Source organism: Sinohyriopsis cumingii, chromosome 11 (genome assembly GCF_028554795.1).
Source record: "Sinohyriopsis cumingii isolate HCF-2022 chromosome 11, ASM2855479v2, whole genome shotgun sequence".
Taxonomy (NCBI): Eukaryota; Metazoa; Mollusca; class Bivalvia; order Unionida; family Unionidae; genus Sinohyriopsis; species Sinohyriopsis cumingii.
In genome coordinates, this window is record NC_142971.1 from 102,032,876 (window position 1) to 102,057,860 (window position 24,985).

Sequence of the window (24,985 nt, forward strand, 5' to 3'; positions counted from 1 at the left end):
CACTCAGTAACTAGAACCCATTTTACCACTGTGATGCCTTAGGCTTTCATTTACTGATAGGACAGCTTGCACTATGTATTCCATATATGGGTATACATGTAGGTCAGAGGTGGGCAAACTTTCCAAAGCAAGTGCTGCATACACAAATTTACACCTTGTCGTGGCCCGCATAGTTCATTAAGTCAAATAATTAATATTTGAAATAGCAAAAACAAAAGGTTTTTCTAAATAACATCTAATTCATTTTCAGTTGTTAATATGTTGTTAATATTTGAAAACTTAAACTTCAAAAGAAGCACATTTATATGATAAACAGAGTAACATAAACAGAGTCATTTCGATTAATGACTTGTTCCTATGCCACATGAAAACCCATGGCAGGCCGCATGAAAGCCCTTGGCGGGTTGCATGCGGACCGCGGGCTGTAGTTTGCCCACCCCTGATGTAGGTGAATGCATTTGCAGGCTAGTTTTGCATAGTAATGAATAAGAATGCAGAGTATATCCACATTTTATTGTCTTTTAAATGCCCTTGGAAAGGATTGTTGCAATTATTATTTCCATCATTATTAATACAGCAAGCACTAAATTCGCCATTGTGCTATAATCCAGCAATCCCATTATGTGAAGAATGTTCAAGAAACCACACAAGGAGTCATGCAGCTAGATGCATATGCATAATTCAGACAAAAGCAAAATGCAAGTATATAAATGTTTAGGTGACCTCAATCACCCTCCACAGTTCTTGTGTGTAAATCAGAAAATTTATATGGTTACACCCCTGACAAATATAAGAATCAAAATGGTTTGATTTGTGCAAGCATTTGCCGCAACATGTGAGATGACTTCAAACCTGAGAGATTAAAGTCATTCCAGAGTGATCTGGCAAGCCTTTGCACATGACAAACCACATATGATTGGTACAGAGTGATCTGGCAAGCCTTTGCACATGACAAACCACACATGATTGGTACAGAGTGATCTGACAAGCCTTTGCATATGACAAACCACATATGATTGGTACAGAGTGATCTGGCAAGCCTTTGCACATGACAAACCACATATGATTGGTATTCTTAAATGATCAGTAATCCAGAGCAGTAATTATGATTCAACAACAACTACCAAATAAGAGTCCATCAAGGAGAAACATGTGCACTACTGTACCATTCCGACAAAAGCTACCTAAAAGGAACTGACTTAACTAGTTGAAAAGAATTTCCAGGAATTCAAGTCAAGACCATTATTACCTTTTTAACCATCTCTGATATTTGTTCAACCATAAAAAGATTTTCAAATCAGTTCCTGTGGATGTCAGATTGGTACCATTTTCAATAAGGACCAACAAGGCATCATTTAGGATCCATGAGACATAAGTCTCCTAGTGGAAACCCAAATGATATGTATATCTATAGCTTTTGTACATCCCAGCACATGATTTATATCTAATTTTTGCAATTTTTATTCATGGATGTTAACTGTACAGATAAATCTTTAGTTAGATTTCACTTACATGGCAGGGTCTGTTAAGAAAGGAAAATTAAATTACATTGGATCTAAAAATACACGCAGATGTTTGCGTATGTGTTGACAATTACTAATAATAATCTTCATGATAATAAACACTTAATATAATGCCTTTGGATTAATTTCTCATTGGCTGATGGGGTATGGACAGTTCTATAAGAATTCGGTAACTTCCCATTGGTTGGGCTAGGTCACATGAATAGGCAAAGTTTGAGGTAAACTAAGTAGTAAGATCCATCACTGTATTAGGAAAGAAATGAGCAATTTGTTTCATTCTGATATATTGGAGTCATCCTCATTTCATTGTACTTAAATATTATTTAAGATGGACTGTTCAGTGGAGATAGAAAGAGCTCATTATTTGGACTATAACATTATTCTGGAGCTAAAGTGAATTATTCAAAGGAGTTATGGACAACACCATTTTGATATGATTCTTGGTGACACAGTACATTTCTGGTTTCGAAATTTATACAGAACTTCTCATTCTTCTAGATTTTCATAATTTTCAGGATTATTTTGGATTCACATCATAATATTGTTACTTCCTATCACATTTTGATTTTTAACTTTGATAATTAATAATTTGTTACATTTTACAAAGCATGATGGTTTTGCTTCTTTCTGTTACTAATTTTATAACGATAGAGTCGTTGTTGTTGTTGTAGGGTTTAACGCCATTTTTCAGCACACGATAGGCTATACATGGCAGCCAGTATTAATGGTGGAGGAAGAACCCAGGAAAACCCAGGAAAGAACCACTGACCCATGAGAAGCTACTGGCAAGCTTTCTCACATACCCACATTGGCCGAACCTGAGACTCGAACCAACACAGAGGTGAGATGGCAATGATCCGTAACAGTAAGCGCTTTAGACCACTCAGCCACTCAGGGCCCCCTATAGAGTCGTAACACCAATGTTGATGTGACTTCCTGTTTTAGAGAAACAAGATTATAACAAGTTTTTAAAGACTGCTGTCATGCTGACCTAATTGGATATCAAATTGGCACCATTTCCATGTAGGACCAACTATATGTTGTAAGAGGTCATTGTGAAAACACAACATCATCCGCCATCAAGCAGAAGTAACCATAGCAAGATTTTCAAGATGGCCTTTGTAGTGACCATACTGGAAGTCAGTTTCACACCATTTTCATTTACAACCAACTAGATATAAGAATTCTTTCAGTGAATACCCCATGCTGATATGACCATTTAAGAGTAGTGATAATAAAAATTTTTAAAGATGGCCACTGTGGCAATCATACTGGATGCCCGAGTAGCACCATTTTCATTTAGGACCACTTAGACTACATAAGAAGTCATTTGGTAAAAACCTAAAAACCTATGTCGATACAACCATTTCCTTTCAGCAGGAATTACAAAAAATAAATTCTGGACATCATAGGAAGTCTTCTTGTGAAAATTTTGTGGCAATATTACTTACTGTACAGGGGCCCCGAGTGGCCAAGTGGTCTAAAGCGCTCACCGTTCCGGATCACTGCCATCTCACCTCTGTCTGCGAGGGTTCGAGTCCAAGGCTAGGCTAGCGTGGGTACGTGGGAAAGCCTGCCAGTAGCTTTTCGTGGGTCGGTGGTTCTTCCCTGGATTTTCCAGGGTTCTTCCTCCACCAGTTATATTGGCCGCCATGTATAGCCTATCTTGTGCTGAAAAATGGTGTTAAACCCTAGAACAACAACAACTTACTGTACAGGAATAGTAATGATAAGATTTTCAATATGGCTGCTGTGGTGGCCATACTGGATGTCAGATGGGTACAGCTTTCATTAAGGACCAATTAGACATCATACATTCCTTTAGTGAAAACCCCTCGCCTATATGACCATCCATTTAGAAGAAGTAGCAATAAAAAGATTTTCAGGATGGTCACTGCTGGACCAAGCAGACCAAGGAGTGAATTTGTTTGTAAAATTTCATGACAATCCTCCAAGTCATTTTAGTGTGGAGTAGTCATAGCAAATTTATGCTAATGGTCAAATGGATGATATAAATAATGCTGTGTACCATAAAAAAAATTGTGTATGACAGTATAAAGCATTACATTTGGGACACACAATTTAATGCTCTGGAACAGGGTCCTGGAGCATTTTATATTTCTGACTGTCAATCACTGTAAAAGAAAAAATTTGTTCAGACTTTTACAAGATTAACACCATATTATATCCATTATTTGAAGGAAAAAAGTCTTGAAAACCCATCTCTGCTCACAAGAATTCACATTCCCCACATCTTATATTAGATGATTTGCTATATGTATGTTAATTGTTGCACAAGTTGTATTCCAAAATCTTTAACAAAATTGGGATGATTCAGTGGGCACTATAGCAGACAACATATTTATTAAGACATTGGGCTAACATCAGAGAGCTTGTTGATACAAACAAGAAGTGTTGACACAAATGACTGTAATTTACTTGTACGCTGTTGTAACGATAGGCAGGGAAACTCTGAATGGGATGCCAACACCCAGGAAGATATTTATCAGACAGGGACATTAAATATAAAACACTCTTAAGAAACAAGAAAATATTTAATGTTTTTGAGATATTAAGAAAATTCAGATGGAAAACAACTGCTATCCTGAGAATTCTTTGGACAATCCTTGGTCTTACTAAGGAATATATGTACTTGATACATTAAAAAATGCAAGTAAATAACTAAACAAATGAAATTTGGGGTTTGTTCTTCTGTTCATTTTTTTAAAATCAAAAATATTCTGAAGCTGATTTGGTCTGAATATCTTTCACACCATCCCATTCAGCCACAACGTTGGAACCAGAAAAAAAAATACTCTGGTAAACCAGTATACTGATAATACTGCACAGTTCTACAGACTACAGATCATCCCATAAGTTGAGACTTCTGGTCCATGGCTAGTAGAGCTCAAAATTGCCAGACAGGATCGATGTCCTATATTTACACAACTAGTACATGGAAACCTCTCTGTAATGAATACTAAACGGAACACAGCATGCTGTCTTTTATATACAAGTGTCCTTTAAAAAGAGATTAACGATGAAATTAAAAAGATATTTATGAATCTTGTCACATGTGATAAGTTGCTCTACTATACCAAATGTATCCAATGACAAGCCCATTGTTAATAAGCCCATTGCCCATGTTTACAACAAGACAAATATTTACCTAGAATTGTACCTGTCTGATAATAAGTCTACTTTGTGAGCGATTTATTGTAATATGGTGTCCAATGAGGTAGGTTAATTTTTTTTTTTACTGTGAGCTTGAGGATGTAGAATAGGCCTGATGCACCCTCATGCATGTCACAAGAGCTGATTAAGGGAGGAAACCTTTTTGATATGGAATGTGTCCCACAATAATGCTGATGGTGTGAAAGTCTTTAACCTTTTAACAGTGTTAGATTTATATATGGACTATTTTGTATTTTAAAGTTTTTTTGCCTTTATTTTTGTGCATTTGATTCTTTTTGCCTTTATTTTTCTTTTGTATGCCATTTTAGATATCCCTAAGCTTACTTGGTACTATATAGCTAGCACTGTGTTGATGTGCCATTAAACAATATACATATATACCAGGGAAGAGTGGTATACTGACAAAGTGTACAGTTTACATCTGATTAGAAAAGTTCTGCCTCCAATGATTAAGTTCATAATAAAGCTGAACAGCATGAAAATTACTTTTCCAGAAATAAACCAGTTTTTACTACTGGTAAATAATAGATTCCAAAAGATTTGTGGAAGCTTACATGTAGAATTAATGCATTCGATCAGTACAGAAAACTACAGTATTCTGGTTATTTCCACTAAAACTTCCTTGTACTCTTTCTGATCTATCTACTGCATGTGGCTTTGAGTATGAAAAGTTAAAATAGTCAATGAACCATGAAGAACAAACAGAAAACCTCCTTAAAACACCCTAAAGATGATTTGGTGGATAAATTAAGAGTGGATTCTTACATTCTGCCTTCAAATCAGTCACAACATTGTCTGTACCCTGCTTTGGTTTCCCTTCTTCAGTTAAATCCTGCTCTAATTTACTTGCAATGCACTCCATTCATTGTCGCTTGATCAATCTCTCCTTCTTGCATACTTTATGGCATATATAGTGTAAATATTACACCGCTCCATGTATTATTATGCTGACAATTTTCAAGAATCAATCGACCTGTACAGGACCCTATTGCTGCATTCAAAAGACAATGTTGTGAACTCATTTCAATGCAGTTCCCACAACCCAGTCTAATTATAATCAATGCAAACTGTATCAATCCATGAATATCATGTTTTACTGCATGAATTGGATCCCCATCTTTAATTAACAAAACAGGGACATTGTGAACAAAATCGGTAGAACTGTAGAAATGTTGTAATTAAGAAGCTCACTTCAGTCTTCATTTAAATCGGTGGATAAAGCTTTCCCATAATCATGTTAAGCATCCCTTCAGCCCTCTTTCTCTTACCCCCCCCCACAACACCAGTTCAACAGTTACACAGTCCTCTCACCAGGTCAATAATTTAATAACTGGCAATAAGCAGAACCACTATCAGCTCCAATCAAGGTATGATCCCTCTGAGTGAGGGACTGATAAGCTCCCTTGTTAACAAGGACATGGTGGCTGCCAAAATATTAGCAGACCCCTTAATAGGTAGAAAAAGATGCTTCCTACACGACCCTCCAAAAAACAGCACCAAAAAGCCTGTATTGTGCATAGAAGTCCCAGTGCAGATGCAGCTGTGACAATAGATATAGACTGGGAATGGAGCTGCAGAAAGAAGCGTTTTTTCTTGCAAACAAACCCAGCTTATAAAGGAGAGAAACAAACTCCTAATTACCATTGACTTGAAAGTAACTATTTTCAATACACAGAGCATAAATCTCATTCATTTGCCCCACAGATGCCAAGGACAGCGTGAAGACCATTTTAAGGGTAATGTTACTGAATAGAGCTTCATCCAATAGTTTGTAAAGAGGATTTGACAAAACCCATACAGCACAGAAAATTCCATCTAGATATTAGTGGTCATGAAACACTTCTCTGCAGCTCAAAATACTTAATAAGACTGGAGAAATGAAGATTGAAGCCAATGGCTGACACTTCGAGAGAACTTGAGCATGTTAAACAGGGCTGGCCTATAGCCCATAATAGTAGAGACTGAACTTTCTCTACCAGGAAGATAAAAAAGTCCGCAACTGTACGAAGATTAATGACCAGGATCAATGCACTTCCTATTACACCAATCACAAAAGATTCTCCACTTTGCATCATAGACTTAGATGTGAACTGCCTCTTAACATGGATGTAGTTGGCAACATAGCTGGAAAACTAGTCCTGGCAGACTGACTGCTTGAGATGCACCAAGTGTGAAGGTGGAGAATCTATGAGCTGCAGTGACGATATCCCTTGTGCTACATCAGCAGGTTCCTCCAGTGAGGCAATGCCCTGGGTAGGTCTACCAATGAGTCAAGCAGACTGCTGAATCATAATCATTGGGGTCACAGTGGGGTTATCAGACTGAGCTGAGCATTGTACATTTATACTTTGTGCAGCACTTGCAGAAACATTCTGCTGGGTAGGAAGGCAAAATCAATCTGACACAAAATCTGAAGGTGTCCACTGCCTAAACCCTCTGATCATATACTGGGGAGATATAGAATAGAAGCTTGTTGTTCCATCTCATCGTGAACAAGTTTACTAAGGGTTTCCACCACAATCTAAGCAGGAATTCTGCTATGAACTGATGCAGAAACCACTTCATGAGGACTACCTAACCTCTCCTGTCTAAATAAATTTCTTGTCCCAAATATGGTGAACAAAAGAAGGTTCCAAACTTCCATGCAGAGACAAGAAGCATGTCTTCCTCCTTGTCTCTTGAGGTGTGCACCCCTTAGAGCTATGAATACCACCCACATTTCCGAATTGTTATGTGAAGGTTAGCTTCTTCCTGGGATCACAAACCCTCAATAAGTAGCCCATTTTGGCTCCGAGTGTAAAAACACAAATCTAATAAGAGTATGATCTGGGTAAAAACCAGTCCCAATTGGCCCACCAACTTGGGTGCTGATGAAAATCTGGTCCCAGAGAAATCTGAGCTTACTGCCGAGGATCCAAAGCCGGTCTCCGGTGTGCCAAAAGCAGAAACTATAGAGCGCACAAGCAAAGTCTTCCTGATGGAACCAGGTCTGCAAAGGATATTCAAGGTCCTTAGGAGGGATTGGTGATTTATATTTTTAATGACGCTTTAACAATTTTTCAGTCATATCGCTATGATGTCTGCAGTGTGGCAGTTTATAGTGATGTCTAGCACTGGGGCATCATGCCGCAGACATGTAGCATGATGTCCCACCCACTCACATCCTGACATTACGCCAACCAGTCCTAATACTAACCTCTTAAAGCTGAACGCCTAGCGAGGCAGCTGTTGTTACCATTTTTATAAGTCTTTGGTACAACTCAGCCAGGTGTTGAACCCGCAACCTCCCACATCCAAGGTGGACGCTCTAACCACCAGGCCAATGAAGTGGTCCCTAGGAGGGATTGGTAAAGGTGGGATATTTCCGGTGAGAAGGAAAAAGTGGAATGTGAAGATACAATTCTGAAAGTCTATGGTGGCTACTCAGCCAAGCCAGGCTTACAATATTCCTGACTGAAACAGTGGTCTCCAACTGAATGGTTCCTCCTGAAGAAACATGTATAAGGCAGAATGAGAGATAATAAGCCTGAATTTTCTGCTTCCTTTTAAAAGCCAAGAAAAAATGGGAGCAGAAGGCTGGACACTGGTTGTTTCTCACCCCATCTACTGTGCCCTAACACAGTTTTGACTGTGGAAAAAGGATGGGGTCCTTGATGGAGGAGGTAGATCTTGAAAACAATCCTGGAAGCCCTTCCTCAGAACTGAAAGGACCCATGCATCTCCCTTGAAGTTGATGCCCAACTAAACCTTTGAAAAAAGGGATAGCTATGCATCCATATGGATCCCAGGAAAACAGATGCATGACAGAAAAAGCAGCTAGTCCCTTGAGCCCACCTCTCACCCCCTATTATGAAAGATGGAGGGGCCTGCAACTGCAACTTCCCTCTTTAAGCCCCTATAGCCACCTCATCCAGGTAAAGACGGGTGAGAAGGAAGTTTGAATTGGGATTGTGGTGTTACTGCCCAGATCAAGCAAACAATAAAATATAATATGAAAGTAATGGATGGAGTAAAAGAGATATAAGCAAAGATATAAAAGAGAACAACACAAGCCCCCATATGTAAAATATAACAACTTAATTACATAAACAAATGAAACTGAACAAGACATTTAGATGACTTTCTCTTAAGATTACTTAAAACAATGGATTTTGTCTGGGAACATAAACACCATCGTTTAGTTTAGCCAATCAGGATTAACTTTCTCTAACTACCTAAATTTTAGCACTCCCATCAAAGTCAGAATAATTCTCTCTAGTCTGCCTTGATTAATAACTATTCTGGAAAATATCATTTTATGACAATTATTTAAAATGGTCCCAAAATTTCCCAAAATTTTTCTCTGGCTTATCTCTCGACTTAACCCTACACTGACATATCTGTTGAACCATTATCCTAGCAGGTCCTAATTAAAATCCATTCTTGCCTCCAAACAAGAGAGGTAACTATTGCAAGCTACCAATTTATGATAAGTCTAACCCACACGTCAATCTTAATGGTTACATGTCACACTGATCATGACAAAATCTTGCACCATTAAAGATTCCTTCTTGGAATGTTGAGGCTGCTTAGTCCAAAAGAATTTAGCACAAGGCCCGGGCGGGCTGTCAGGATGTGCATTCTGGTCAGTTTTGACATTCCATGAGCAGATGTGAGAATCAAGCATTGCTGGTCTCAGGTCAAAAGAAACCATGGAGGGAACGAGGCCTATAAAGAGCATCACTGCCTCCAAAGGGGCAGCCCTAAGAAGATTCTTACTGTGTTCTATTAAGATCATTGAAATGTCCAGAGAAACATCCTTACAAAGGTGGAGTGACTCTGCCGTTAGCACCATGGTCGTAGATAAAGCATTCCTCTACATCTTAGCAGCTGCCTCCAGTAAGCATGTGAGTACAATCCTTCAGAGGATTTAAGGAGGATGCCTAAAAAATAATCATCAAGCGAGACTGTGGTGATAAGCATCCTTGTCTCAAGTTCAAGCACCTCCATAGTCTTAATTGGAAGGTGAGACCACATCCTTGTCTAAATCCCTACTTGCAACATCTCAACATTCAAGGGAGAAAATTCAATGGCCAAACTGGAAAGTACACTTGCTAGCTGGCTGCCAAATCCAGCAGTCTCAACTTGGAGGGGGTAAAACCACCTCTTCTGTTGCCTAGCAAACTCTGGGCCCCTCGAACACCTTTGTGAGAGCACTCTGGAGCAGAAGACCTGGATGTGATGCAACTCCTAAGAGTCTCCCGAAAAGGTATCCTTGTCCTGTGCTGGACATTCCATCCCAACATTTCTCTGTTGACTGGGTGGGTACCTGGAAGTAGGGACATCCTTGTACTGAAACTCTTCATGAGGAGTGACAGGACCACATTCAGTAATAGACTTTCCAGGAGGATGAGAACACTTCATGTCCTTCCTCAATTGTCTAAGGAATTAAGACCAACACCCCCACCCCCGTTTTTCTTGGACTACACACAAGCAGACAATGTGGTACTGCTATGAGGTTAAGACATGGATGCCCCCATATCTCATAGTGATAAAGAGGGAACATATGATCAGATGCACATATGTGTCAACTCCCTGTTCCATAAAAGAGTTGATGAGTAACATAAAGATAATGCAGGTGGATTAGTATTAACCCGACCCATGTACTCATACCAATAATGGGGTAATAATGAGTGGTGATCAAAGCTCACTGGTACCTAGCACCTGGCCACCAGAAAAGAACTGTCAGGAAACTCGAATCAAGTGAATGAGTCCTCCTCAAGACTTTCTGATTGTGACTGCAACTCTCCCTTGTCAGGGTGGCATGATCTGCTCATCACTTTCACTGGGCTAAGGGCCTTGAGAGGGTGCTGCTCATGCCTGAACTGGGGGCCACACTCACTCTATTCTGGAGCTATCTTCCCTTGGGAGGGGCATTCAAATGAACCTTACCCAGCAATGGATCTTGGCAGATCAACTTTCTGGGATTGTATGGCCCTATCATTTTCCAGAAATTAAGGACTGAGCCCATAAAAATCAGAAAGATCACACACACACCCCCGAATCAAAGAGTCATCTTCTTTCAAGTCCCTCGGGACTCAGATAAGGATCCCATGCAGTCCAGGGATCAAGGAAACTAGAAGGACCTTTCTTCCTCCCCTTAAATGCACTGACATTTGGCAAGGCCTCAAACCTTGTCAGACCATGAGCAACAAAACATATATGCTTGAACAGTTCATACACAAAAGACAGGTGGAGTGGGGGGGCATAGGACATTTTATGCAAACACTTCCTCATGCTCTGCAACATTTTAGTTTTCCTGTAAAGTTCCTGAAACTGAAATCAATAATAAAACTGTACCGATGTCACTTTTTGCTGATTATGCCGATACCGAGTATAGCCGATTATTAAAATTGCCAATACCGATTATGAGACCGATTATTTCAAGAAACCGCCTGTTCTACAGTTAGTAAAAGCACTAGTATTTGATTGACAAGTAAACCATGCCCTATTTTTGTTATAACTAACAATACCTAAAACGGGTGCGGATTTATGTTAACAGTTCAAATGTGGTCTCAAGCTACCATACATGTGATAACCACTTCCCCCATTTTATATCCCAGCTTATTTCTATTGTTGACTCGTATATGCAAATAAATCTCTTTACTAAATAACATATTTATTCCGAATTAGTTTTTTGGGGCACATATGCTCGTGATAGGTTTCTTCATTCCTTTTTTAAATTTAATGATGATAATCAATCAGTAATTCCAGGTCAAGTTGACTCATGGAAGTTTCATTGGTGGGAATGGAGATCATAATTTGCTTGAAGAGAAAAAATCTACAGCATTCAGTGATCATTCCTGGGATTTAGGAAGCAGTTCACTAATAAGCAAAGCATGTAAAGTGCAGAAAAATAAATTTCTGAACTCCTGGTTGATGGAGATGTACTTTGTGAAGCTAGCCATAAAAGCTGGGGGGGGGGGGGCATTTAATTCCTGAATGCGTGAAATTGATGGTCGCATTATACATCACTTATCTTACATTGCAAAGTAAGATCATAGAGTTTTAGTATTAAAATGTTATTATCTAAATAAAGTTTCTTACAAAACTATTATTTGGAAAATAATATACATAATATAGATTTGCTTAATACCTGATCATAGTTTCTATTAAAATAAGAGAGACTGAAGGAAAGTAGACATTTTACATTTGATAATGCATTTATTTCAGGTGACAACCATAAGACCTATGTACTAATGGTGATGCGCAATGCAAAGACCATGGACGTACTGGAAAACAGTCATGTAATGATTTATTTTGTAATATTATCGCTGTATTGCTTGTTGTCAATAAAGAAATAATTATCCCATCTTTCTCAATTTTCATTGCCTATTACATTAGTAGTCTTGGAAAAATATTCACTACTTATTGTGGTGACATTTTTTGAAAACTGGCAACAAAATATTGAGACTGGCGATTTTTTTTTTTTTGGCAACAACTTTATAAAAGCCAGAACCATCCCTGTAATGTGTATGCTGGAAGTTCAACAGCCACATGAGGCCTCATTGGCTGGTTGGCTACTGTGATTGAGATGAGTGCATGCATGAAACTGATAATTTGTTGTGAGCAGACAATCAGCAGTAGTTTACAGCAAGCATGTTAAAAAGTATTTACTTTTAAGAATATACTGTCTTTCAATTAACCCCCAAATCAAATGTTTATTCCTTAATTTCCACTATTTAATTCTGATTTAAAATTCAAGCCATGTCAAGATGACTGTTATGATTAAACTTATATTATGGAAATTTGTTTACATCAGCACCGATTATTTCTGCCGATACCAATTATGCCGATTGTTCCAATAATCAGCCCGATTATGAGTATGGCAGATTAATCGGTACAGCTTTAATCAATAACAAAAATACTGATAAGAACAGTGTTGTGAGACCTCAGATGAACATTAATAAATGTACCATATATATACTGATATGAGGCCACAGCAATTCTGGATGTTAAGGGGAAGGCAACACATACTCTAAAACCATCCAATTAATAAGTTACATTGATGATGATGATATGGATATAATAAAATTGGATGCCAACAGGAATAGCTGTTACTTATCACCAAAGAAGAGGAAGGGTATAATAGGATTAAGCCTTCCTAGATAAGACAGCACAAAAAATACCTCAGATTTAACAAGAGTGCTTTTACAGACTCACAATTTACAAGGACTGAGTGTATGATTACTTGAATAATACAGAAAAACTGATCAGAATGCCAGAAGCATTTAGGAATACTAGAAAAAGGCAATTTTTCCGAGAGCAATTTAAATACAAATGATGTGAACAATGGTATCCAAGAAAATCAGATAATTGCTGTGCAAGGGCCTACAAGATGAAGGCCAGAGTGGGTTTTTGTTCTTTCTGTTCTAGACATTCTGGAAATTTCTGTCTAATGGAAGGATGGAAGTTTCTAATCTTGATGAGGGTAATTAATTTTGTCCAAGAAAAAGCAAGCAAAGTAAAAGTGACAGGAAATGTATTAAAGCTATTAAAGATATGCTTTTATGGTAATACTATCCCAATGAGGTCATAGCTACTCATATAACATCTATCCATCTGTGACCAGTATAAACTTTTATCTGTCTGCATGATATGTACCATACATGTACTATCCAACTAAGTTCATAGTCGTTCAAATGACACACACACCCATTTGTGACCAAATTCAGATCTGAGTGTATAAAATGTCCCATACATACTATCTCAATGGGGTCATAGGCTTAGCTACTCAAACACACACCCATCTGTGACCAGTATAAACTCACATCTGCTTGTATACAATGTCCCATACATACTATCCCAATGGGGTCACAGTTACTCAAATACCACAAACCCAGACCCATCTGGTACCAATACAACCTCAGACTCCATTTCCTGGTAATGGAACTCACAAAACAAACAGCACAGAGCCTTATCTAGCACCTTCAATCATAAAACTTTACTGGACTCCAAATCTTACTCAAAAATATCAATCCAATCCAAAACTTGCTTTGTAAATTCTGATTAAGATTTCAGTGTCAAGTAGCATTTCTTACTCAAAATCCAAAGTCTAGTTTTATAACAAAGATGCCTTAAATTTAAAACAAGATTTCTATGTCTAGAATAGCGTTTCTTACTTGAATTATGAAGAAACATTTCTGACTCAAAATGGCAAGTATAGTTTTATGATAAAGGATCCTGGATCTGCATATCTTTCAACAAAAGTCATCTGGCTCAATGCTATTTGTGGTTTTCACAGCTGATACACATTACACATCAGGAATTATATCCATGGCAGAAATAGCATTAATTTTGCAAGGAAGCGCCCATCTATGACTGCAAAACTGCAAACCTTGTTAGATATTCACTGACAAACTTCTGTCACCTTGCTATGTAATGTTAGCAATCAATGCTGACCTTGCTATGGCATGCTGATGAATCAATGTTGTAACATCTGTATGACATCAAACCTGAAAATCTGTTGTTAATATTGTTGTTATATTTGTTTTACCGGTAGTTAGAAACAGCTCAGACTCCACACAATTATCATATCTGAAATTGTATGTAAACTGTAGGTCTCCAGCAGCCAAAATCACACACATATAAAACTGCTTCTAAAGGATTTCAAACTATTCCGAGATATGTAGCTTAAATAATATCTGTAATCTGAACTCATTTTAATGTACAGTGAATGCATTTTACTTTCAAAAATATTTATTAACACATCTGAATATGGAAGAAATATATCAATACTTTTTTTTATAACAATATGTATTTCTCATTTGCCCTTGGTCAATTAGGCAGATAATGATTTCTTCTTGTAGCTGTCTAATGAATGTAGAGGTAAGACTAAAAATATGCCTATTTTAGCAATACATCCATGAAAACATCAGCAGAACAAGGTGATAAAATGAACCTTTGCAGGTCTGTCCATGTGTCTGTCTGGTCTATTGTCTATCTATTCTGGTATTTATATATAAGTTAGTAAATTGATTTTTGAATATATTGAGTCAATATAATATCTCGAGCTCAAATATTAAACTTTGCAATGTAAGTGTTGTCATCAGGCATCAAATTAAATGCGAGCTAAAGTTGATGCCATATAAAGTATGACCACTATGGAGCCATCAGGTAGCTCAGACGGTAAAGCATTTGGACTCGTAATGCAAGAGTCACACTGTACAACACCCATGCAGTCCAGCCCTTGTCAACTGCCTCAGTGTCACTGAGAAAGGCACTTAGTTCCCACTATTATACAGCCAATGTATTAAATATGCAAATAAAACCAAAAGAAAATTATTCCTCAACAGTGCATTAAACAGATGGCTTAAATATATGATTGTCATTGTTGACCAATCAATCTCATGACTGTTAAGTCTTTAAGCTGAACTTGAGCACATAAGAATCTATGTACTTGTTTTGACCTGAGGTATGTGTCAGATATCTACTAGATTCCACAAATGTGAGTACTGAAATTTGCCCAGCTTCCTCAGCTATTTGTCAGTTATTAGGAAGGCTGTAGCTCAGTGGAGCACATCAACTTATGTGCCATCTACAGGTAACTGTGTGAATGTGACAGGATAAATACCTGCATGAAAAGTAAAGAAGGACCATGCATCTGACATCTTCTGGGGAAAGTTAGCACCATTTCTGCCATGGACCTGCAGCATGCTTACCACATTACCGTATGTACTTGCTTATAAGTCAAGTCCTGTTGCAAACAACCAAAATCTGATCTGCAATATAATAATGTGCTTACAGATTACGGTCTCAGTTGTTTGTTCTACTGATTATTCTTAACTAACTGCAGAGACCCAGCTTTCATCTGGACTTGTCTTACAAGCCAGTATATATGGTACCTTGGAAAATATCTTAGAATGCTTTGGGGCCATTCAAACATGCAATACTGAGCACTTACCAGGAGTGTTGATTGACTCTTTCACATTCACAGCAATATATGGATCAAATGTCTCCTCCACTGAATCCATTGTTTCTCCACGCTCCACCTGGAGCAACTTCACACGCACAAATCCAACTCCAGGCATTATGATTGTCAATACTCAAAACACTCTACCAGTGATTTTCTGAAATAAACAAAGAAATCTTCTGTTAATAAACTTCAAACTTCACCTAAAATAATGAAATTAGTATTATCCCATGAAGAAATCCACTCCATATTAATCCAAACAACATCAAGCCTTAAATGTGCACGGTCTTCTCAAGTTTTATAAATGCACCAAATCCACAGCCAATATGCATTTAAATCAGGGGTTTCCAACCTTAGCTCACAACCCAAATAAGGATCACAGGTGGTCCTCAAAAGGGTCATGAAAGGTCATCAGAACACTGTTTTTGCTTATTCAATGCTGAAAAGTGTCCTGATGGTGGCCAATTTTGGGTCACAGTAAAATAAAGACTAGGAACCACTGATTTACATACTCTGCTTCTTAATCAAAGTACATATACAGAATGCATACACATGTAAACAATATTGATATAAAAACACAACATTACCCCTTCCAACCACTCACCTGCACCACCAACTGACATCCAAGCTTCCACTTAACCAATCCCTGCAGCCTCCCATTCACTTATTTCCAACCAATCAAAGGTAGCTTCAAGTTGCTTGCTTTTCTTTAACTTTACAATTTTTAAAATTTAACTTTAATCTGCACTACACAGCCAGTATGGTGCTGATATGCTGCCAAGCCTTGTGTGTGTGCGAGAATGGACGCACACACACAGTGGATGTCAGATACATACTCACAGGTAAATGTACCTGCAAAAACCCTGTGTAGCAACTAATGGAACTCTTAGAAACATTACTGTATATCTGCCTGCTGCAAAAACATTTTGAAAGTGGTGTATATACCTAACCCATTCTCCATACATTAAGAAGATTTAATCATTGTACCATATGTACTTGCATAAAAGTTCCATCCAACTGTAAACTGCACAAACAAATCTACTTTCACATAATGCACCAGTAGATCTGGGTCTATGCAATTTTTGCAAGAGTGAACAAATATCACAGACTCTGATCACACAGTGCCTTGTTTAATGACAGTAATGGCAGATCCAAGTCTGTCTTGTTTGTAGTTAATTGTACCTATTACGTGGGCGAGTATATTTTTTTTTAAAAATCCAATGACTTTGCAAGGATAAATTTCTGGGGAAATTCAAGGAGTTATAATTCAACCTCACAAATTCAATAACTTTGCAAGGTAGTTTGTCTATGCTAAAACAAGAGTCCCTTGAAGGGTCTGATGCTCAAATGGCTGAATTTTTTTTCAAGGAATTCAAGATAAGACCATTTCTTCCTTTTAACTGCTGAATGTTGAAAACTTCTTTAATTTCTTCAGCAATACCAAGATTTTCAACTTAGCTGCTGTGGTGGACATTCTTGTTTTCAGAGTGACACCAATTTTCATTTGGAGCTACAGCAACTCCGCGGTTAGCATGCCAGACTTAGGGCAGAAAGGGTGCAGGTTGAAATCAACAACCAGCCTGTGTCAGCTATCATGGTATATACTTGGGAAACACACTTTACTTCAATCACCTCAGCACTAAATAACCTACTTACCAGTATATTGCTGTGCCGTAATGTACCAAGCCAAACCTTTTCATTTTGGACAAAGCTGACATCTCTAAAAGTCTTCTGGTGAAAACCTCACATCATAATTGTCATTGGGGGGAGGTAAAACAAGTTTTTAAGATTGTCATCATGGCATTTATATAATATTGGACATATGACTCGCTCCATTTTCAGTGAGGACCAACTAGGTGTTGCAAGTCTACTGGTGAAAACCCAATGTTAATAATAAAGCCATCCATTTAGAAGGAGTAGAGATAAAAATATTTTGAAGATGGCCACCATGGTGGCCATATTGAGGGTTAATCAATTTCACTCAGGACCAATTGGACATCATAAGAACTCTTCAGATGAAAACTGACTTTCTAAATCACTTTCCATTTAATAGGACTATTAAAAACAAGAATTTTCATATACTGGACTTTGGATCAGTGCCTTTTAATTTAGGATCAACAAAACATTATAGGAAGTCTTTTATATAACCATTTATTCATAAGTTGTGATAACAAGATTTTTAAGGTGGCTACTGTGGCAACCCTCTCAGACATGACCTTTCACAATCTTCATTCAGAACTAATGAGACATCATAAGAATTCTTGTGAAAACACCATGAAAATATGACTTTCCATTCCACTGAGTAGTGACAACAACACTTTTAGGATAGCCACTGCTATGGCCATCCTGCATATCAGATTGACACGATTTTCTTTAGGACCTACTTGAAGTCTTTTGGTGAAAACCCCATGTCAGAGTAACAATAAGATTTTCAAGATGGCTTCTTGTTGTTGTTGCTGTTGTTGTTGTAGGGTTTAATGCCATTTTTCAGCACACGATAGGCTATACATGGCGGCCAGTATTAATGGTGGAGGAAAACCCCGGAAAGAACAACCAACCCACGAGAAGCTACTGGCAAGCTTTCTCACAATTACCCACAAGATGGCTTCTGTTGTGGCCATATTAGATGTCAGACCAGCACCATTTTCATATGTGACCAACTAGATATCATGTGATGGGTTTTTTTTGCATAAACCTCATGATTATATGACCATATTCAAGAGAAATAGTGATTTAAATCACATGATCTTCAAAATGGCTGTTATAGCAGTCACATTAGATATCACATGGGCACCATTTTCAATTACAACCAACTACACATTACCAGGTGTCTTTTAGTGAAAATCCCATGTCAATATGATTTTCCACTCAGCAAGAACAAGATTTTTAAAGATGGCTTCTGTGGCTGCAGTTTAGAATGTCCAAGCAGCATTTAGGACAAATGAGACCATGGGGAGAAAGTCTGTTTAAAGTTTCTTTGCAATCTTCCAAGAAAATTAGCAGTAGCAATATGGACTCACGGACAATGAACAATGGATGAAATATCATCTATGACCAACTAAAATCCACGACATAGCAAATGTGCAATCAATATTTAAAAAACACATCAAGTCCTGATATCTGAATATTTTCTAAATTTGTTTAAAGTAAATGCAGGTTGGTTTCCACTTCAGTGCAACAGAATTTTAATGTTTAAAACTGAACAATCATTTTTTAACTTGAAAATCATGCCTCTGCACCCTACTGTTACCCTATAAGAAACTTATTTTCTTGTTTACGTACAATTATTCAGCTAATAAATATTGTTTTAGTTACCCAAGTTTAAACTTACCTGAAAAGTTTCCTACATGTAAGTATTCAAAAGCCAAATTATTCTGAGCCACTCCAAGTTTCATGTTTGTTACCTAAACCATAATAAATCACATCCAAGCACAATACAAAAAATCTTTCTTATCTAGATAACCAGGAGTGATCTCTGTTCCCTCAAATAAATCTCAAGATTTTATTATATCCTTTTAACTACTGTATAATGGAGACACAGAAAATGGGTCTGCATCACATTACAAACCAAAAGATTTGTGTTTCATGTTTAGAGAATGGGGGCTAACAGTACTTTAAACACTTTAGTGGCTATATCATCACAAGGAAAACACAGCTAAGTGCCTTTCCCAAGGATACACCATGGCAACTGACAAGGGCTAGAATATATGGGAATCAAACCCATGACCCTTGGTTTACAAGTCTGACGTGCTGCCTTAACTGAGCTACTAGAGGTGCACATTATTTGTGGTATGTACCAGAGTACTTTTCTTTTGTACCAATTTTCCATCCATATGGAATGTTTGGAAATTCCCCAGTAATCTTGTCATGCAATGATATTAACAGCATGTTTTCATTTTTCATAACAAGATAACTAATCTTTTATGAAAAATTGTACTTGTCACAAATTCATTTTGAATTCTATAAATATATATTTATTATCCTTTAATCACATGTTTGATGTATGTAATGCATGCCAGTATGGTGGCCAAATGGGTTCTTCTTAAAGATATCTGTGTGAAATCCAACTCAGAATGTTTTTTTTCAGCTACTTACTGGCACATGTTAATGTATTAAGCACATGCATTCCTTTGCATGATCAAGAATCATCTCGATGTTTTTAGGACAGCAGTTGTTTTTTGTTTGAATTTTTAAGTAATTTCTCAAGTCCATAAAACATTACTTTTTGTAGAGTATGAGTCTTTTATTATTACTGGCCCTCTCTAATAAATATCTTGCTGGGGGGAGGTGTGGTGGTGGTGGCATCCCACTCAATAATGTAGCTAGTGAGTTGTAGGTCTCATTGTCCAAACTTATTTTTATCAACACGATCTCAAATGCCAGCACATCTTTCACAGGGTGTCAACTATAGTGTAAACTTGATTATCACAGTTTAGTTTTAGATTATATATTGTACAATAATTAGCTTTAACACAGCAAGGTTGTGACCATTTAATTGTTGGGGAAGGGGCTGAAATTTTCGTTTGAGCTGAGATGTTTTCTTGTCTTCTATCCCAAGATAATTTTGAAAAATTCTTCAGATTATATATTGGATTTAATATGTAGTTATTTTGCTATAACTTAGAGGAAGATATTTTTGCAGCTATTAACAGATAGAATTTTTTTTTTAAATTGTCAAACCCCTGCCTCAGAACATTAAACTGTGTGTCCCTAATATAACTGTGGTATACTGAGGTAGTACTGTAGTATGTTCCGAAATAGAGACATATACTTTGGTACAAAAATTTTCATGCAAATCAAAAGAAAAACAGGCAGTGTAAACAATGATCTTTTTTCATTTACATAATCACAATATCCATGTAGTAGCCTAAAAAGAAATTAAGTTTCTCAAAGAAAATTGTGAAACCTCTTTTCAGGACACCTAGCTACTCATTTAAAGAATTTACATTAAAAACATTCATCCAAAATGTAAAGATATCAAAATATATTCTGCTTATTATATTATCTGTTTTTTATTAATACGTCTATGAATGATAAAAAAAACCAATAAATGCTTTAATAAACTGTCAGTCTCCATCACAGATTCTTTAAATGCTCCTTTTTTCACTTACAAAGTCACCATTCTTCACATGACCTCTGCAGCAGAACATGACATTATATCTATGTACACACTTTGCCAAGACAAAATCCAATTTTTATATTATAAACAATGTCCCTATTGCCCACATCATCTGTACAGCATTATATATACACTGAACCTTTCAAGACAAAATACAATTCCACACAGAGAAAAAGGAACCAACTACTAGCATATGTAAATTGTACCAAACTGTGCTGGTCAAAGTCACATATCAATAAGTAGGCCTGTCAAAAATCTCATTTTCAGTCAAGAAGATATTACTTCCATAGAACAGCCTCCAGACCTTTAAGTGGCTCCTAGGATGTTTCATCATCTCTGGCAAAATAGTAAAGTGTCACTATTGGTAAGATAAAAACCTGACATTGCCTTCTTCCTGACCCAGTTTAATGTTGATGGCCACTGAGTACAAGTCCACCATGACCGATAATTTTCAACCAGATTTTTTTGGGATAGATAAGGTGCAGATCATTCATAAACCAGGAATTAACCGACTGGTAAAACTACATAAGAATTAAATTTTAGAACAACAATTAATATTAATATTTTATTTTTGCTACAGTTTCACAAACCTGTTTTCTCAATGCTCATTATGATATCATAACCCCAGTGATGCCAACACTTGCTTAAGGAATGAGATCAAAATATATCTGCTTGATGTAATGAAATTATTGTACATGCAGTTTTTACTGTACCTCCCCCACCTTCTCCTTAAATTGTGTCTGCAAAGTCTCTATGCTGATGAAGTCTAGACAAACTAATGACTGTTGTAATAATAATAATAATATATAATAATAATCACTTTTAACACATTAACCCTTGGATGATTTTGTCATTTTCGCCTGAAATTCGAGTAGGAAACACATTCTGAAAGCCATTTCTGAATACATCATAAAAACACCAACTTCCAGGTGATCTTGCAATAACATACTGCCTAGTTGTGTTAGAAGCATCATTTTTCATTGGCTATTTGGCTCGCGCATGAGCAGAAGGGTAAAAGTTGGAGTTCTTTTTTTGTGTTGCTTAACAGACCCATTATTTTCGTATCAAGACCACTCTTTATTCCAAATGCACATCTATCCTACTTTTTGCAAATGTTCATCTGTCTGTTTGCAGTTCATACTGGTTTGCCTTAGACCTGAGACCAAAAAGTCTAAAATCCAGACACATAATCGGATTCCGACCATGGGCGAAATTTGGATAGAAAAAATTTGGGTCCAAAAAATTAGGTTTTTCCCTTTGTATTTTGTAGTGCAACTAGAGGATACACGGTACAAATTTCACCTCCAACTGTAAACATATGGAAACACCATGATATTCAAAATTCAATAATTTAAAATTTCTGGGTGCTGATGATGAGACCTATAATTCTCCATGCACATCTAACCTTGGTGCAAGGTTATGTGTGGAGAACACCATATAAGCCACAGCATTTTGTTTACATACATGTGCATGAAACACATGTTATTGATTCTGTACCAAATGAATCAGGTGCTACTTTCATTATTGAGTACTCCTGAGTCAAGCCTGTAAGAATGCTAAAATTGCATCAGAAGAAATCTGTCTATATTTTTTTTAAATTACATATAGGATAAGCTCTCAAAAGATATTTTTACTAAAATTTTAATTTTCATTATTAACCAATTATGGACCACCAAACCCATAAATATTCTATTATTTCTTCACCCATTTCTAGACTGGTTCACATTTCTTCCATATAATTAGTACCGTGTGTCCTAGAGATTCCAGATTATTTGGTATCATTGTAGAGCTACATCTGTCTACCTTTCTATAATACCACCCACTTTAGAGTATCATACATGACCTTGACGCTATAGAGCTCGGCAGTAAACTACTACCTCCTGCCATGTAAACTCATCACCTGGAGGGGTTAATGTGTTAATAATCACTTTTTTTAAAGAAGTATACATTTCAGACCCATAGTATATACTTGCAGTCCTAAAGTTTCACTTATAAGTGATTATACACCGCATCTGCAGATCTGGGTCTATAATGTTTGTAGTTTGTCTTGAATTATATACTAGTATATAGGATATTTTAAAGTTTCAGCTCTGACAGGAGCCAACAATGTAAAAGATGTGACACTTTCAAGAAGTTAAACAAAACTTGACTACTGTTCACTATGTTGTCAGAAGCTTTCTGCTCAAGAAGTTGGTATTGGCAAGACAGCAACACCTGATACCTTACACACATCATGGCATGAACTAAAGCTATAATGTTATTACCATATACATGCTTATAAGCTAAGTAAAACTGCAAACAACAAAGATCATGATCTGCCACCACATAATGCACCTGCAGACCAGGGTTTATTTTGTTTGTTACATTGATTACTCCTATGAAACTGCACAGACCCAGATCTTTCAGCACATTATGCAACAGCAGATCTGGGTCTATGCAGTCTGCAGTTGGGCTCATCCTGTAAGCAAGAATATATGTTACATGTATCAGAAAGTGTCATCTGGATTACAGAAAAGTGGCTACTAGGTGTCACAATACTTACAAACTCTGATACAACAAAGTACAGATGCCACTCTTCCCATCTGCTCTATCCAAAGCACCGCATCCTGATTTGCAATTGGTAATATTCCAAATGAAAAATAAAGATAAAGACCAACTGCTCTGTCTGGCTTATAAGATGACACAGCATTATCTTTTTGTCACAATGAATAAATTAAGTCTCTCTTCATCAATGAGTTAATCATAATAACTGGCAAAGGCCAAGTCACTGTACTGCTTCTTTCTTTGGCATAAAAAATCTTCCAGGTCTGAAGCCTAATTTCACTCAAAGCATTATCTGGATTGCACACAGAGGTGTCTCTTTCAGTTCATAAAATAGGTTATAATCAATTGTGTCTCGAGCTATTTAAAGTAGCATTAAAAAATTACACAATTAAACTTAGGTAACTCAAACATAAATCATTCAAATACTTGATAGAAATGAATGACCATTCTCTGACTATTTTTTCCTATTACTGTAACTCTAAAATTTGAAACATTCAAGAACATAAACAAAAATGCTAATCTCACACCTCTTCTAGTTTCAGATGCACACAACATTTTCTCTCTAATATGTGTGTCTGTGAGTGAGGGTTAGAGATTGTTCTACCTCATTTTAACACCATATTATGGACACAATGAGAAAAATAAACAATTATACTTTCATTGGTCTAGCCAACATAGGACAATAAGGGTTGTAAGAATACAACATGACACTTATTTTATGTCTTAATTTTTGTTTTAAAATATATTTGACATAACTCTGTGTAAATGCACAAATATCATCAAGTGAAGAAATATATTTTATTTATACAAACTTGAATTTTCCTTATAAAAGATCTGACTGATGTTTTGATAGTGGATTCCGACTGCACATGAAACATAAAATTTAAAAACTTTTTAAGGACGCTCCAAGATAAGTGTAATCATTTTCAAGAACCTAATTTATGAAACATCTTAAAGACATATAATGTTTTTTCATTCATTTTGTGATATACTTCTGAAACAACAAATTGTGGATTAATTAGGTCAGACCTCCACTGCACTCAAAGTGAAACATATTAACTTTACACTATAAGAGCCATTTGTCTCAATCAGTGCAAAATGATCAACACAATTTCAACTGTTTCAAAACAATGTACAAGTCACTCTTGATTTCCTTTAAAAAAATTAAAGGACTTTCAATCACTTTTCAGTTAGCATGCTAATTTTCAAGCACTTTAAAAATATCTTCAATTTGCCACTTAAAATTCAATCACCTCCAATCCTTGCAAGGTATGAATGTATGAATCCTGCAATATTCCAACAAAAATCTAGGTTTCTCAAGAGAATTGGATTATCCAAGTTTTACTGTAGTAGTTTATACTGTGGATAACCTAACAGAACAAGTGAAGTTGTTTTTATTGCTGTATTAATACTTCAATCAATAACCCCTGCCATAGCCACTAGCCCGGGGCTGGAGACTTAAATAAAATCACAAGCCCTGACTGAAGTTCCACCAGCCCAGACTCCAATTTCCAAGCAGCAGAGGGGCTGTACAGACCGAAACTTTTTGCACAATAAACCCCTCCAGGAAACTATTCCTCGATAGAGGGCTTATTTCGACGAAATAAACCCTTCTATTCAGAATACAGGACAAAAAAAAATGTCCCCCGAAAA

At 36.8% G+C, this 24,985-nt stretch overlaps 1 protein-coding gene across 7 annotated transcripts in view; it reads right to left on the reverse strand.

Annotated features, from left to right (window-relative positions):
* Nucleotides 1–24,985, reverse strand: part of LOC149789180 (protein kinase C delta type-like) — a 227,101-nt gene that overhangs the window by 126,894 nt on the left and 75,222 nt on the right. For 6 of the 7 annotated variants that reach the window (XM_089975327.1, XM_089975321.1, XM_089975324.1 and 3 more), the window contains one exon: nt 15,661–15,826. In XM_089975327.1, coding sequence (XP_089831453.1) covers nt 15,661–15,787 — 127 coding nt within the window. In that variant the 5' untranslated portion in view covers nt 15,788–15,826. Of the gene's footprint in view, nt 1–15,660; nt 15,827–16,273; nt 16,443–24,985 lie in introns of those variants that run through there. The other variant, XM_089975325.1, reaches the window with a different exon arrangement.